The sequence below is a fragment of the Haliotis rubra genome, unplaced genomic scaffold, assembly GCF_003918875.1.
Source record: "Haliotis rubra isolate DU_JTF1 unplaced genomic scaffold, ASM391887v1 Scf1101, whole genome shotgun sequence".
NCBI classification, from domain to species: Eukaryota; Metazoa; Mollusca; class Gastropoda; order Lepetellida; family Haliotidae; genus Haliotis; species Haliotis rubra.
This window is the reverse complement of record NW_025765006.1, coordinates 122,639-140,357: the sequence shown is the minus strand read 5'-3', so window position 1 is coordinate 140,357 and position 17,719 is coordinate 122,639. Positions and strand designations below refer to the sequence as shown.

The window sequence follows — 17,719 nt, the reverse complement described above, 5'->3', positions numbered from 1 at the left end:
AAGAATTGAAATCCATTGATCCCACGATGATCTGAACAATGTTTGGTTTATTTCTGCACAGCTACGAATATCGGCCACCCGGTGTCCATGGTGACTATTGGATGTATCATCACAGAAGTTAATTTCGACAAAGCTTATATTGAATGGACCGCCGGATTATGCTACTGGATACAGCATCTGACAGGAGATCGAAAGGTTGGTGGTTCGCTCCCGGCCGCGTCGTACCAAAACTGGTTAAAAAATTATACTTGCTGTTACCCTGCCTGGCGCTCGGCAGTGATAGGGATAAAACAGGGATTGGTAGACTCAGAATCTGAACACTCAGTCTGGGTCCGAGTGAGGTGTCCATGTTCAACTGCGGCATAGTATAAATAGAGATTATTACACGAGCAAGCGTGTCATACGACTTATACGGAACGAGTGCGAAATTTTGTATTCCAAAATTTGGCACGAGTTGCGTGTAAGTCGTGTGGCACACTTGACACTGGTTATGTTTCACCATATGTCGTAATATCGCTTGGTGATTGGCCTGAATGTTGGTATTTCCCGAGCGAGAGATATTTAGGCACGAGTGTCGTAAACATAGTATGATATGGGCACGAATATAATATTCTGTTTATTACCGAAGTTGTCAAATTGTGGAAAATAAGCCCAAATCTACTTTCAATCATAGGCTGGCTACCCGCCGTTGCCGTATGTAGAACGCAACGTCACAGAAGAAACGTGACGTCATAGCAGTGTTCATGACGTCACGTCACCATGACAAAGTGATATTTTGCCCTAGGGCATCGTATGAAAAATATGAACCCCGATATGTTCGCCCTCGTAGGTAATAAATACCGTTTTTATACGAGTGAGATGTAAATAAAATATTCTGTCGGTCTGTCCGTAATAGGTGACTATCGGGACTATTGTCTGGTCCACACTCGACTATTTACAGACCGCGGTCATATAGCTGGAATGTTGATGAGTGCGGCGTTCAACAACAAACAAACAAACAAATAAGAGGGCTGGCACTATAAAACAAGCGTTAATCCGGAATAGAACACCAACACTACCTTAAACCCCAGTTCACCTCAACTCACCTGTCAGGAGTGTCAACTGCATCTAGTTCTCCTTTCTAGTCCTGTATGGTTCGTCACGCCGAAGACCCGGGTTCGAATCCCCACATGGGTACAATGCGTGAAGCCAATTTCTGGTGTCCTCCGCCGTGATGTTGCTGGAATATTGCTAAAAGCGGCGTAAAACCAAACTCAGTCAATCGAGTCATGCATAGAAATCTAATTAGAGTTGTTTGTTTGTTTAACACTATTACACCATATGTCTGAAACCTGGACAAGACAAACCAGTGGTTGATATTGTGACCAAAATATACACGATGATAAATATCTGAAAAATCTGATTCATTACAGCTTGTTCAGCTTGACCTGATCAAGTGAATACTAGTGCATTGCGTGACCGTGTCACAACTGGTTGGGTCTATTATTGTGAAGGGGTGCACCTTTGTTAGTTGATTGTCAACATGTCCGAACAGCCGAGACAAGGTCGCCGTTTGACATCTCAGTGTCGAGAAATCGTCAGCGATGTCTTAACTTTCTTTAAAAATGAAGCTACAGATGGTTTAATGTTTCCGATTCGGGCTTTTCGGCAGCGAGCAGCAGCATCAACTGGTGTTTCCAGTGCAACCGTGGGCCGAATAGAACAAGAAAGGAAAAAGCCCTCCTATTTAAAGGAGAATCCGAACGAAAACAATACAGAAATGGTGGCTTTCCATTGTTCGATGATTCCGTGCATCCCCACGATTTGTACTACTTTTGTACCCACGATTTGTACACGATTTGTACTTACTGTAGGACTTAGTCTTTGGCAATATGGCGGACTCCAGGCACATTTGACGTCACGAGCGGAAAGGTCACGTGGGTTCCAGCGAAATGTGCATAATGGCCGAAGCTGAGATTTACAGAAACTGTTTTCGCGATTAAAACATAATTATACATAATTTTTAATTGAAAATTTGGGAATATGTTTCTGATGACTTTATCTTTCACCCAGCAAATTATTGCAATTCACTCGTATTCTCCTTTAATGAAGTTAACTCGACCTGCCGTTTGTGCCATTTGGCCTACCGGGTCATGCATATGTAGAGTAGCTCAGGTCAAGCTGAACAAGCTGTACGTCGACTCAACCATCATAAGTACAGTCAGTGGACATAAGTATTCGTCACTGTGCATAATTGCCATAGACTTACATGTTAATTTGGTGCAGCTAGAAAAATTGTCTTGAAATTATTTTTCGTTTGATCTTGTTCATATTTTTCACGTGTGTCATAAATCATTTCAGCTGCAAAGACATAATTTCCGTTTTATTTTCAATTCAGTATTTCAAGAATGACCACACTTTGATTGATGCGTGTCATGGTTATGACAATTTTTAACATGGCGGTCTATGGGTAAAGAATACACAATGTTGTATATATGTTGCTCATGTAACTACAATGCGGAAAATATTTGAAGGAACTTTATATGGAAATTATGTATATGTGACCAAGATGATTTCCTAACAACCTGCAAAATTTGACAACCAAATAACGAAAACTGTATTAATGAAAATTATTACAGCTACACTAAATTAACATGCAAATCTATGAGAATTTTGCCGACTGACGAATACTTATGTCCCATGGCTGTAGGTGGCAGCTTCTCGCCCGACTCCCCACTACGTGGACCATGGATCAATGGATCATTATATACCCTCACAGACCCTCAATATCCACGTCAGAAATGGTCTAGCTTATGCTTGTCGTGAGAGGCAACGTACGGGATAGGGGAATCAGACTCGCTGACTTGGTTGACACATGGCACTATCCCAGTCGTGAGTCGTGTCAGTCACTGGATTGTCTGGTCAGGACCTGGTTATATGCAAACCACTGTGATATAGCTGGAATATTGCAGCGTAAAGCAAACAAACAGCATCTACAGTTCCCTACCTTGGTCAGTACACAGCTGGGAGTTTGTAGAGTCGACGTCCGAGTAGGATACTGAGTGTAAAGATGAAAGCAGGGGGCTTGCTGAAAGAAAGTGAGGAAAATATCAGTGATACCCATCTTAAGACGAATGAGTTTGTTCCAGTACACTGCATTAAGTAATATTGAAGTATTGCCCGGTATGTTTGTAATTGATCAAGGATGCTACGACGTTCCGATGTTGACATATTATTTTACGATGCGAGATTACGATATGATGTTTTGAGACATGTTGTGCTACGATGCTCCGATGTGATGTAACGTCGAGATGAACATGTGACGATGTTGTGATCAGATGACGTTGTCATAATACGATGTTGTTGTGATGCGATGTTCGGATGCGATGCGTGACGTCGACTGACGCTGGTGTGACGAACACTTCATGAGGATGCGTGGCATGATTATTGCGACGATGACGCTACGACACTTCTGTCACACATACATACATACATACATACATACATACATACATACATCGGACATACATACATACATACATGACATTGGGCATACATTACATACATATACATACATTCATTTCATCCCAATAAACCCCACCAACGGTAGTACATACATACTCTCCAATAAAAAAATTGAATGGGGTGACAACCATTATTGGCATGATACATACATACATATATTACATGTATGTAATATATGTATGTATGTATCATGTATATATATACACATATAGACATACATACATACATATATATCACCTTCTACCACCCTTCTTTTGTCTTCCCCTTTCTGGCAATAAAAACATAGTTAAATTTGTTCGTGAGTGAGTGAGTTTCGATTTAAGCCGCACTCAGCAATATCCCAGCTATATGGCGGCGGTCTGTAAAGAATCGAGTTTGGACCAGACAATCCAGTGATCAACAGCATGAGCATCGATCTACGCAATTGGAATACGATGACATGTGTCAACCAAGTCAGCGAGCCTGACCACCCGATCCCGCCTGTCGCCTCATACGACAAGCATTAGTCACCGAAGATCAGTTATAACCCGGATCTTCACGGGTTAAATGTGTTTGTTGGCTCATAACTTAGCAATATGTATCCCATGGCAGAATAATAAAATATTGTTCAACTTCAGATAAACTGCATACCATCGGGGATGAGGTCCAGAATGTATACGTTGTATCATATTGAAATAGGAAGGGCAAATCAGATTCACAGGCACTCACATAACAAATATAGCACTGGTACATAGAACAATCTTGGCCAGATACCGACATAAGAATTTATTGAACATAGAAGCTGGCTATCGATACAGATCTTAGATAGAGATAATCGTTAGCTAAATATCAATCGATTATCGATATTTATCGGAGAACTTTGAGCAAACATGCCAATAACGTCTAAAAGAAATGAATATATTTAACATCAGTGGTTGACTGGTGACATGTCTTTCCATGGGTTATGAACAAAACAGCGTCCTGAACATACTAGTATACTACTCACACTTTGCTAAGGATCACAAAAATTCCCAACTTTACTTAAACATAGATTTATAATTTGAAATCGTAATACTATTCATTTAAAACTGATTAAATAATGATATGGTAACCCCTCTTTAGGGCACTTTAATCTAACCTTATGCACTTGAAACACGAGTAACCATAAAAATGGTTTTCATGGCACCAATCAACCATTTTGCAAATCATGGAAGGAGTCTTTGACAAGTACACAACACCTGTCAATAGCAGGTATGGGATCTACAAGATGCAGTGACATACTGAAACCTAGGATCCATGCTTACAATAGGCTTAGATATTTAAACCAAATTAGACCCCACATCATAGTTTTCTGTTTGATAATCTGTCATAATTTTTGCTATCGACGATAATTCACATTATCGATCTTTTTAGCTGGCCCTAGTTAAACACTCTAAACTGATTTAATAATGACTGGGGACACTGACACCTGTGAGGACAACAGTCCCTTTAAGACAGGAGGTAGCGAAGGAGTATAAATCAAGACAGATTCGTCCCGCCGAGGTTTAAAAAGTACTCTGTTCACAAACGTGCAGTTGCTATATGGCGAATAGATTTCTCTCATGGCACGGGAGGTGACAATGGAAGTATGTCTCATTACTCTACAGTTTAAGTCAACTCTAGCCTTTTACTTTTGTATCCCCACTTACGACAATAAACACCTTAAGAACCATTTTTCAAATTACCACGATATATTTCATAGGAATATGAGGGTCTTTCCCATATTTAGACCCTAAACTCATCTGTTAAACAAATCCTGAAATATCTAGATCCTAAAAATACTTAACCATTAAATATGTCAGCAGACAAGGAATATGTCAAGATTTGTATTTAGGATCTACAACCATTTCTTACAACGTCGTCTCTCCTAATTCGAATTCCATGTGTACACCTTACTAACGCAGGAAATACTGGACCAGTAGTCTGTCTCACAGTCCCTGAACCACATCATCTACCGTACTGCCAAGCCCTATCTGCAGTGCTAAAACCCTAAATAAAGCAAGTCTAGATTTCCTCAGGTTTAGGAATCTCTGAATCTCTGGTCTCCCTGGGGCTCCTTTTCAATTTAAATGGGCTTGTTTGTTACTTTCAAAATGCTATATATTCCGAGACTAAGCGTTAGTCTACTGGAGCAGGTGTAGATAAAGGTGAGTGGTTATGATGTGAGTTCCCCCATACACTGGCCTCATACGGATAGAGATACATTTTGTACCAGTGATACAAAAAACAGTGGTAATAATTTGAAAAAAAACAAAGCCAGAGAAAAAACTCTCTATTTTCCGAAGATTTGTGAAAAGAGAAGAATAGACGTAAGAGAATAAAAGGGTAAATGCATTAGCAAGAATTAGCTCTGTAACGTCGAAAAAAGAATATAAAGAAGTTGCTATCAATGTCATGTATGCAGTTACTCGCTTGAGAAGCATTATTATCACATGCACACCGGGGAATATTTAAAACGCATCAGAAAGGTTACGAGCGAGCGGTGGAGTAGGGAGTGCCAGGGGAGTGCCATTACAGGGGAGTGCCATTACAACACGACACCTAGGTAAACAAAAACAAATGTTTCCCCATCCTGTAGTAAAACTATATTGTTTCTTTGTCTTGTAAACAACAAACTAACCTTTCCACGGCCATTAAATGTATATGTATGCACAGTCTGGTCTCTTAGCTGCAATAAAGACAGACATTTGTGCGTGCTGAACCAGTTCCTTTTCCCAGGAGAGGGAGCTGAACACGCCAATCGAGTTCTCCACGAAATGTCACCTATTTGAAAATATCTCTGCAGACATCAAGCATAAGTCATTATGTTAAAAAGACGAAATATTGGAAAGCGTTAGTTCAATTGCTGCATTGATGTACAGTTAATAGCATACAAATGCGCAACATCATCCAGTCACCGCTGTTAGATGTCTCGATCTGCGTGGAAATGACCCGGGAAACAAATGAGTCTTTTCTATTGTAGCAGGACCACCAGTCGAACAGGCAGCCTGGACTAGGATGTATGATGTATGGTTTGTTGTTTAACGCCGCACTCAGCAATAGTAGGGATCTGTAAATAATCGAGTCTGGCCCAAACTATCCAGTGATCTACATCATGAGCATCACAATCTACGCCATTGGGATACGATGACATGTGGCCTAATGTGTCAACAAAGTCAGCGAGCCTGACCACCAGATTCCGTTAGTCGCCTCTTACTGAAGACCAATTCAAACCCGGATCTTGCCCAGGAAACTCCCCCACTAAGATGACCTTAGGCATGTGATGGTTCCCGTGACTGACACATAAACTTATGTGCAAAAGAAACTATACACCATGTTTGATGGTGGCTAAACATGAAACATACCAGAAATGTTTGATAGTTGTGTTTGATATGGATAGTTGTGTTTGATACGGATAGTTGTGTTTGATATGGATAGTTGTGTTTGATACGGATAGTTGTGTTTGATACGTATAGTTGTGTTTGATACGGATAGTTGTGTTTGATACGGATAGTTGTGTTTTATAGGGATAGTTGTGTTTGATACGGATAGTCGTGTTTGATACGTATCCTTGTGTTTGATATGGATAGTTGTGTTTGATATGGATAGTTGTGTTTGATACAGATAGTTGTGTTTGATATGGATAGTTGTTTTTGATACAGATAGTTGTGTTTGGTATTTGATATGGATAGTTGTGTTTGATATGGATAGTTGTTGTTTGATATGGATAGTTGTGTTTGATATGGTTAGTTGTGTTTGAAACGGATAGTTGTGTTTGAAACGGATAGTTGTGTTTGAAACGGAGAGTGGTGTTTGAAACGGATAGTTGTGTTTAAAACGGATAGGGGTGTTTGAAACGGTTAGTTGTGTTTAAAACGGAGAGTGGTGTTTGAAACTGATAGTTGTTTGAAACGGATAGTTGTGTTTTGGGTCCTGTCCTTACGTTTACGGCGTTTCATAACTTTTTCAGTAAAAAACTCTTTAAAAGTGGAGAGCAATTTTATTATCTAATCAAATTTTAAAAAGTACATTTTATAATACCAGAAAATTTACGTTTTACGTGACTGTAATATTGATAGTGATTTATATTGTGTTCACATAGCTCTTAATCTTTCATAATGGCTTCGTCCAACAAAGCGACCTTCAGTTAAGATTATCGTAGATCAATGTTAAACTATGGATCGTCCCAGTCCTAAACAGGTATTAGGAAAACATAAAATGCTTTCCTTTTATCTCGTCAAAGATCGTGAAGTTTTACGATCAGATCAGCTGTGAAATACACACACACAAAACTCAACTAAGTAAACATACAGTATGTCGAGGTTCTATTTTAACAACCTATAGTATTGTCAGGTGCATGATAATTACCATTAGATCTGCATGACTTGTTACGCGTCGATTTCCAAATTGAAACAATAATTATAAAAACAAATAACAAAGAAATGTTATGAGTTCATAATTGTAATGAAATCATAAATACATTTCAGTACAAATTCAATATCAATACAAATGCAGTCTATGGCAATATAACATGACACAGTGATGGTTGTAGCAATTAAAACACAGATGATAATATTCGGCTGACTGGAACAATGATCAAGCTTCAACATTTGGGATAGGCTGGGAATCCAGGGTCCCTATCCACGAAAGCGTTCGTAACGTTACGACATGTCGTAACTCTATAGTTTATCACAGGCTTACGAATGTCGTAGCGCTACGAACATTTGTGTATCAGGCTCCAGGCTGAAAAGTAATCCGGACTTCTGGTCACAGTATAGTCGCGAACACCGGGTGTCATCACCAGTTTGCCATTACGCCCAATACAAGGTATTTTGGCGGAAAATGGAGACTGGCTGTTGTCTAGCGCTGACGTTCTATAATTATTACCACTCCTGTGTTATCACTGGTACAAAATATATCCCTGTCCGTATAAGACTAGGGTATGGGAAATTGACACCACGCTGAGTGGCCATGAAGCTGAAATACACCTATATTGACACTATATTTTCCTGCTGTTCTGATATGTATATCGAATTCGAATTAGGGCAGACTACATTCAATGGTTGGAGATCCTAAACACAAATCTTAACATAATCCTTGTCTGATAATTTGACATGATTTTGTAGGATGTAAACATGTTCCACGTTCGTGCGTGCGTGCGTGCGTGTTCCAGTGTAGATGCTAACCCCGTTATCAAGCAAGTGGCTGAAATATGGACCGGCGAAAACCCTCACTGGTTCACTCACTCACTCACCCAGACAGGAGTCGGTCTCGTCGTGGTCCTCTGGCCATTGGTCACCGAGAGCTTCCGAGTCCTGTGAACATAGAAGCACATGTATTACAAACAACTAGACGATTCATGAGAACGTCACTGTGAAGATCTGGGTTTGAAGAATATATCCATATCTTCAGCAACCTATGCGTGTAGTAAGATACGACTAATGAGATTGGGTGGTCAGAGTGCTTACTTGGTTAATGCACCTCATCGTAGATCGATGCTCGTGATATCGACCACCAGATTTTCTGGACCAGCCTCGATTACTTATGACAGGGGGCGATGGGGTAGCCTAGTGGTTAAAGCGTCCGCTCGTTACACCGAAGACCCGGGTTCGATCCCCCACATGGGTACAATGTTAAGCCCATTTCTGGTGTCCCCCGACGACATTGCTAGAGGGGCGGTGGGGTAGCCTAATGGTTAAAGCGTTGGCTCGTCACGCCGAAGACCCCGGTTCGAATCCCCACATGGGCACAATGTGTGAAGCCCATTTCTGGTGTCCCCCGCCGTGATGTTGCTGGAATATTGCTAAAAGCGGCGTAAAACCAAACTCAGTCAGTCAGTCAGACATTGCTAGAATATTGCTAAAAGCGGTGTAAAACTAAACTCACTCACTCTATGTAGGTCGTCCTATAGCTGCGGGCCCAGTGTGAAACAACATACAGATAAAGACACAGACTAACACAAGAACCTGAAAGCAATGGCATGTGAGGCGTTGGGGTAGCTTTTGGCTTCAAGCGTTGGCCAGGCCGAAGACCGAGGTTCGACTCCGACATCGTCACATTGTGTGTGGTCTATTCATGATACGCCTGTTGTGATATGCCTTGGGGCTTTTTCGGGTATTCCCGGAGTATTGAAAACGATATGTCCGTTCCGGACCTATGTTATAGTGATTTTACTAAGTATGCTATTATATTTTACTTTAACACAATAATGTCGGAATTCGCCTGTTACGGCTAAGGGGGTAGGTTCCGTTAACGTCCCTTCAATCATTATTCAAGCCTCACCGCACCTTCAGTGAAGCGATAGAGTGGCTGCACCAGTGCTATATCTCTGTGGTTTAATCCCTTGTGCTTCATACCAAAATACCTCACCTAAAGCTACACTGGCTGTCGCTAGGTATTTAGAGGATAAAGCAATTACTTGTGAGTCAGTAATGACTCTTACTAGGCTAGCCATGTCAACTGCAGCATGGTATTGGTATCTCATATAGTTGTACAGATGGCATTAATCCTGATCCTGAGAGTGAGTGAGTTTGGTTTTACGCCGCACTCAGCAATATTCCAGCTCTATGGCGGAGGTCCGTAAATAATCGAGTCTGGACCAGACATTCCACTGATCAACAGCATGAGCATCGATCTACCCAATAGGGATACAATCAAATGTGTCAACCAAGCCAGCGAGCCTGACCACCCGATCCCGTTAGTCGCCTCTTACGCCAAGCATGGGTTACTGAAGATCAATTCTAACCCGGATCTTCACGGGTCTGATCCTAAAAGAGTGAGTGAGTGAGTTTAGTTTTACGCCACACTCAGCAATATTCCAGCTATATGGCGGAGGTCTGTAAGTAATCGAGTTTGGACCAGACAATCCAGTGATCAACAGCATGAGCATCGATCTACGCAATTGGGACATGTGTCAACCAAGCCAGCGAGCCTGACCACCCGATCCCGTTAGTCGCCTCTTAGGCCAAGCATAGGTTACTGAAGGTTCATTCCAACCCTGACCTTCAAGGTTGATCCTAAGAGAATCCACATACACACGTATGCACATATGAGCATTGATCAAGTTGTTGTCGTATATGCATTAAAACAAAAACTGAAACTGAAATTTGGTAACTGTACTTTAACAGGCTACAGAAAAGAATCTACTGTAACATGTTTACTTACAATTAATTTCACCTATCTGTGATCCTGATGATCCAGAACCCCAGAACAGAGAGCGTTATTGGCGCAAACCATACGCTGGCTCCTAGACTTTGCACACAATTAATGCTTTACTGTCTGTTTTCTCTCCATTAGCGGAAAATTGACACAATGCCAACAATTACTGTGAAACAAATATATCTTCGAAACACGGCTCTACAACTTCTCCTCGCAAATAATTACCAATAATCATTGGTGTTGACATTACGATTCTTAATAGTTTTCAAGGAGGTTTGTTAAGTTTTAATCTAATCGAATGGTGTATATTGTCAGGAACGTTCTGATCATAAATTAATCGTTAAATGAATAAATAAACAAACCATGACTCAATTTAATTGACAATAAAAACATTCAAATGTCATATTGTGTTCATTATTAACGAATGTTCCGCAATGCATGATGTGTAGTTTGTTATCGGTTTGTTTCCTGTTTCTAGTTGGTACAGTTAATTGACAAAGTATGGTGATGAGCTAATAACCATACTGCTAACATTTTACCTCTTCCTCGCTTAATTCACAGGTCCCCGAGACAGGTGCCACCCCAATGTCCCCTGTCCCTCCCATTGCCTTCACCCAGGGGCTGGAGGGCTTCTCCCCGTCTTCATCCTCCTCATCTGACAGACAAGGGAGGGGCGTGGACATGGAACGCCGTAGCAGATCCTCCGGGAGCTCGTCTGTAATAGCGAAGTGACTGGTCACAAATTCAAACTGTATGAGCTGCAGATAAATAAAGTTGTATTGGACAGTCAGTAAGTTTAGTTTTACGCCGCTTTTAGCAATATTTCAGCAATGTCACGGCGGGGACACCAGAAATGGGCTTCACACATTGTACCCATGTGGGGAATCGAACCCGGTCTTCTGCCAGAGGAGCTAACTCTTTAACGACAAGGCTACCCTACCTCCCCAGTGTTGGACAGACAACCAATAGCTAAGTACAACCTCAGTAGCCTCACCAGACCCTGAAAGTATTTGATTGGTAAGAAATAGTCACAGTTTTTCTGTGATATATTTTCCTATACAGCCTAAAATCCAGGGCTACATGAAACCCAGAACAAATTGCTTTCATAGGCTCAGCGTCCAGGATATCTTTGAGGGCAGCAAAATGAAACTTCCAGGCCAATGAAAGTTTGAAAGCAATTTGGATTAGCTCCCAAAATTACAAAGGTCATTAAAACTTTACTGGGTTAAAAGAGTCCCCAAGAGTCCCCAATAGCACTGCTAACTCAGTCAGACTTCTGGCATGAGACCGTGACCCCTGTCCAATACACCAGATGTGACTGCTGGTAGCCTGGTAGTGGACAATTATATTATGAAATGTCCTAAAAATTTAAAAGGTAAAGTAGGTTGGTTGGTTTGGTATTTAAGGCTAGAAGACAAAGTCCTATGTCCACAGATTACAAGTGGGAAGGTTTTGAAGCCTGAACACATATGATAGCCATTAATATTCAGCTTGTATGGATAGAGGTTTTGCTGGAACAGTTTGTCCTTGTAGGAGTGAGTGAATGAAATAAAATCCCAATCAGTTTCATTTGGAAAATAACTTAAGTTAGAATATAAGTGCTGAGGAAGATTCACTAAAACTTCAGTCCCTGGCTCCCTCATCACTGTAAACAACACTAACTGATATTAAAAACGTCAAATCTACATCTTTTCATACAGTTTAATATCCTTCAAACATCCTTGCAGGAATTTTGGGCATGTTCCCTGAATAAAACTAATTACAGATCCCTGCAAATGGGGTGTTATTTTGTAAGAGATGAACTAAAAATCGTAAGATGCAGCTGGTATAGTAATCTGGAATTCTACATGTTTTGCAAAGAGATAATATTCTAAAGAAATAGAAATGCTGTACTTGGCTAGGAAACGCCATAAGTTTAGGATAGTTTCCAAGTTAGACAATGGTAATATGTTAAACCAAGCCTGATACAGCACATTCTTGATCACCCACACCCCTGATGTACTGAAGTGGTACATACAATAGCACAGGTATAGTACAGCCAAATAAAACATATTGTTCTTGCCATGTCCAGGCTTATTTTTACGCATTTACACTTTTGCATTATTAATTGCAAGGTTTAGATAAAAAAGAATAATGATTTTGTGTCCAACTGAATCAATGATCTTTTTGCTATAATCGGTCGCTTGAGTCCCACTTTAATGGATGTGTGTCACTTTTCCCCATATGAAGTGGAATATTTTCACGGTTGTCAACCATTGGGAAGATAATAATATTGATAGCTTAAACAACAAGACGAAAAACAAACACCAAGACCTTATCAGACAATGCACCTATTCTATTTTGATTCATTTATGTTTATCAAACAACGATTTGTGCACTGGCGCAAATCGTTATTGAATAGACAGTTTGAATGGAACAACAACTGCAAGCTGGTGGCATCTCAACGAGAGTTCTGGTCATATGACAGTGACTAAGCATTCATCATTAAACATGAGCTTAATTTGAAGGACACCTAATGAATATCCTGGATAGCATGGGTACTCTTACTCCTGGGTACTTAGTGTGAGCAAATATGTGTATGTAACAAATACGCGTTAGGGTGAACATTATTGTTGTTGTTTTGTGTCTGCGAGTACACGTGCCTGTGCTATCTGCTGCGCATGCAATGCTTAATCTTGGATACTTAATTTGAGAAAATATTTGTATCTGACATGTACGTGTGAGGGATGTATTGTTAATGTTGTGTACGTGCGTGCGTGCGTTATCGGAAAAAAACCCACTGCCTTCCTTCCTACTTATTTCTGATCACGCTCATTGTTCTACATTTACAAATATCAGCGTAACTGGGACGGGAATATGTTTCATACCAACCATTTGTGCAGACTGACGCAGAGTTCATCTTCGCCTTGAAAATACACGCACTGACTAAGCAAGGAAATTAGGTACCGAGGGTATAATAGTACACTGGCGTAAACAAAACAAAATGTCGGCTCGTCTTTCACTTGATTCAGAATTGAATTTGATTTCTGAGAACACTTGTTATGAAGAAAGAGATATGTAATTAACTGCACAAATCTCTCTTATATGAAAAACCTTATATCTCAGTCACTTTGTCAACAAATACACCCGTATTTTCAACGTCGACTACAACTAAGGTAACTGAAAGTTATCGCCCTTCGCTGAATTCAAGGGAGTTAACTTGTGTTACATGACCTGAAAGGAACCCACTAGCCACATTAATGGCGTACGTTAGTGAGCGAGTGAGTGAGCGACTGAGCGAGTGAGTGAGCGACCGAGCGGGTGAGCGAGTGAATGAGTAAAGCAACATCAATCCATACGGAAGCGTATTAATGTCACAGTCTCAAGCAAAATTGACATATCTACATAGATGATACTCAAATTTGTGCATATGATATCATTAATTAGGAGAAGGTATATCAACTCAGCCATCAATTCAGTAAAGCATGTCTCTGATTTTCAAACACACTAGGTTTATCTCCTAAGTATATGGTATTATCGACTTGGTAACTGATTGGTAAACGGCATTATTTAATCTCTGGCTCTATGAATAATGACCGATTTGTGTCACTTTCAACCTTGATGTGTCTCTACTGGGATACTGTCAGAACGTCCAATATAGTAACTCTTTATTTACGTATATCGAATGTATGAAGTTTCGTTAAATGAAATTATTTCATTTGTTTTTGTTCTTCTACATTTTAACGCTGATACTTATAGAAACCATTTCCGTTAAGTTTGAAAATATAGAATTCGCCAAATGAAGTAAACGACCAACAAGTTGCCAAACGTTAAATTAGAATATACACACACGCGCATACACTTGTATAAAACCAACGATTTGTTTGAAAATATTTTATTCAGTGTTGAAATGGATTGGGCACAAGTTATGTAACTTATTACCGCCTGCTCCCATCAGAAACATGAACAATAATGAATGGACGTAATGAATGGACATAATAATATTTAGACATATTATTGAATAATCGAAGAGCTTACTTCGTACAATGTATTTATGCACATGTCTAAAGATATTTTCATTAATAGTATTGGGCAGAGCAGGGTTGCCGTAAAGAATGGTATCAATGTCTAAGTGAACTTTTGATAGTTCAAAGTCTTGCTTCAGATCAAAACGGCAACTGACAAATTTGGACATTTTAAAACGATTGTTGAATGTATATCCAGTTAGGATCACATATCACTGCCTCAGCAACGATACGTCCCGATTATAACATCATATACTCATGCCAATAATGGTTGTCACCCCCTTCAAATTTTTTTATTGGCGAGGGTGTGTGTGGGGTGGGTGTGTGGGGTGTGTGGGGGTTGGGGTTTTGGGAGGGGGGTGACAACCATTATTGGCATGAGTATATATGGATAGGTATGGAAAGTATCTTCTACATAATATATCTAGATGGAAGCAGTGTATCAAATAAGCAAAAAATCCAGCCAGACACCAAGGCTGGTAACTTCAAAATGTTACCTAACCAACACAAAATGGATTTAACCAGACCAAATATGATGAATCTACTCAGATATATGGAACATCTAAAAAAATTACCAGAACATCGGGCTGGCTAGCTGTAAACTCGGACCGTCCGACAGAAATCTTCCCTGCCTCGGGCGGTCGGACGGGCCTTATTTCATATACTGATTGAATTATCATCTTAAATTTGTAGATGAAAGGATATTCTGCGTGCATGAAAGGATCACATCCGAACATGAAAGTATCTTCCACATAGATCAAAGTAACGTATATATGGAAGTATGTATCATCAGACAGTGTCACAATAATACAATCAAAGACAATACATGTCAAAAGTTTCTTTTGAGAACCGAACTCGAAACGTTGGTTCAATGCATTGACGAAAAGTATAGCGACCAACATCACAACTTAGAGTTACTTCCCTTCTTGTCTTGCAAAGTAGGTTTCCTGAATTTCGGGTCAGTGTTTTCTATCGTTTGTATGCGGTTATGTAATTATCAACAGTGCATCTTCATCGTTACATCATCACCAGTATGTTTTCCATCTATTTTTAACACAGTTGGTGCATGACAACCAAATCCTGCGCTGTGGGCACGTATTTACCGACCACAGGCACAGGCAATGGTGATCTCTCCGTCACCATTGAACAATCTGCATACACGTCCAAAGGTCATATACTTACTGCAAATATTTGTGTCAAAGGTTTTTAATTGTGGTGGGTACTTTTGCACTTGCCACGGGTCACTTTTGTAAATATAGATTGCATTTCAGAGTCATTTACAGCTTGGTGACCTCGCGATTGTATTAAATAGAATCTAGGTGAACTCAACCACATGAAGTTACCTTTCACACTTGTAATGCCCAATGGTAGAATAGCGCATAGTGGGGATTGTTTGATTGCTTGTTGTTTTACGCCCCACTCAGCAATATACCAGCTATATGGCAGTGGTCTGTAAATAACCGTGTCTGGACCAGACAATCCAGTGATCAACAGCATGAGCATTGATCTACGCAATTGGGATACGATGTCATGTGGTAAATCAGTAAGCCTGATCCCGTTAGTCGCCTCTTAGACAAGCATGGGTTGATGAAGACCAATTCTAACCCGGATCTTCTCGGGTAGCATAGAATAGAAACAGATATAATAAGTTCAAGGACTGTAAAAAGACTTATTTAGCGGATGCTGTCAAAACAGCCTTTATCAAGAAAAAGACAAAAATATTGGCACATCTACATTGCCTACATTTTAAGGTTATGTTCAAAGGGCTGTTCCAAGGGTTATATATATTTTGGACCTGGGTAACTGAGATAGCATTACCAAACCTGGGGACCCATTACAGATTTAGAATTACTCCCTTTCTAATGAGTCATGGCTAAAATCAAATACAACTTGTGATGTGTGGAACTGAACTTAAACTGGCTTCCAGACATCTATTTTATAAGCTGAATTCCCACACGTCTGACTTTGGATCAAAAGGTCTGTTGTTCGAATCCCAGCACAGTTGTTGGACATTTTATGGCCGCTACATTTACAAATAATTGGATTAATACTGCAAGTCTAGTCTTCTAAACAGCCTGTACATCAATGGTTAGGAGGGACGATGGGGTAGTCTAGTGGTTAAAGTGTTCGCTCGTCATGCTGGGGACCCATGTTTGATTCCCACATGAGTACGATGTGTGAAGCCCATTTCTGGTGTCCCTCCGTGATATTGCAGGAATATTGCTAAACGCGGCATTAAAACTAAAACTCACTCACTCTCTCTCACTCACTCACTAAAGAGCACTCCAAGGGACATAACTATGGGGTTCTCTTGAAATAATGTTCGGTCAATAGAGGGCGTGAGTGTCAATTAGGCCTGCGCAATATAACCGGTTTACTGGTATTTACCGGTTCAGACATGAAAACGATACGTATTGCGATACGCTGATCGAAAACCGGTATTTTGACTTGCATTCGGAAAACTTCATAATACTTGGAAATCTTCGGATATTTGCTTGTTTCATTTGTGCCAAATATTGTTCACATATTTATTTATCATGATTAAATGTTGTTTGTAAAGCTTAATCAAGCATAGTGATTTGGCTGTGTTTTTGCTCTATAAATCAAGCATTAACTCGATTATAAGAAGTTTTTTGTTTCAAATTAATTCTTGCAATATATTGCAATACATATCGCAATACATGCTCTCGCATTGCAATATATCGCAATATGAAAATTCTCTGCAATACCCACCCCTAGTGTCGATTTAATGCAATGTTGCATTACTTCATTCGAACTTTTTAATTTAATATTGTAAACTAAATACGTGAACAAAATTTGAATAAATATGTGGTAGCTTCCCTGAGGGTTGATAGTTAGTATTATTGAGAGAAATACTTTGTTTATTTTTAGAGAAGTGTGGCGTGACATTGTGCCTTGAAATACCTGTTTTATGTGGAATGCCTTATATTGACATACCAACATGATAACGTATCTCTTGAAGAGGATATTACCTTCAGAGTGTAATGTCAAGATGTAATATCAATATTCAAGATGTAATATTTTTTGGTCCCTTT

General features: G+C 40.0%; 1 protein-coding gene across 1 annotated transcript in view; it reads right to left on the bottom strand.

Moving 5' to 3' along the window:
- LOC124286727 overlaps window positions 1-13,843 on the bottom strand; it is a 42,143-nt gene extending 28,300 nt beyond the window's left edge. Inside the window, exons 1-4 of the mRNA XM_046723156.1 lie at window positions 13,531-13,843; window positions 11,199-11,374; window positions 8,756-8,816; window positions 2,987-3,067 (exon numbers count right to left, since the gene is read on the bottom strand). Coding sequence (XP_046579112.1) covers window positions 2,987-3,067; window positions 8,756-8,816; window positions 11,199-11,374; window positions 13,531-13,558 — 346 coding nt within the window. The 5' untranslated portion in view covers window positions 13,559-13,843. The remainder of the gene's footprint in view (window positions 1-2,986; window positions 3,068-8,755; window positions 8,817-11,198; window positions 11,375-13,530) is intronic.
- Between the last annotated feature and the right edge of the window lie 3,876 nt (window positions 13,844-17,719).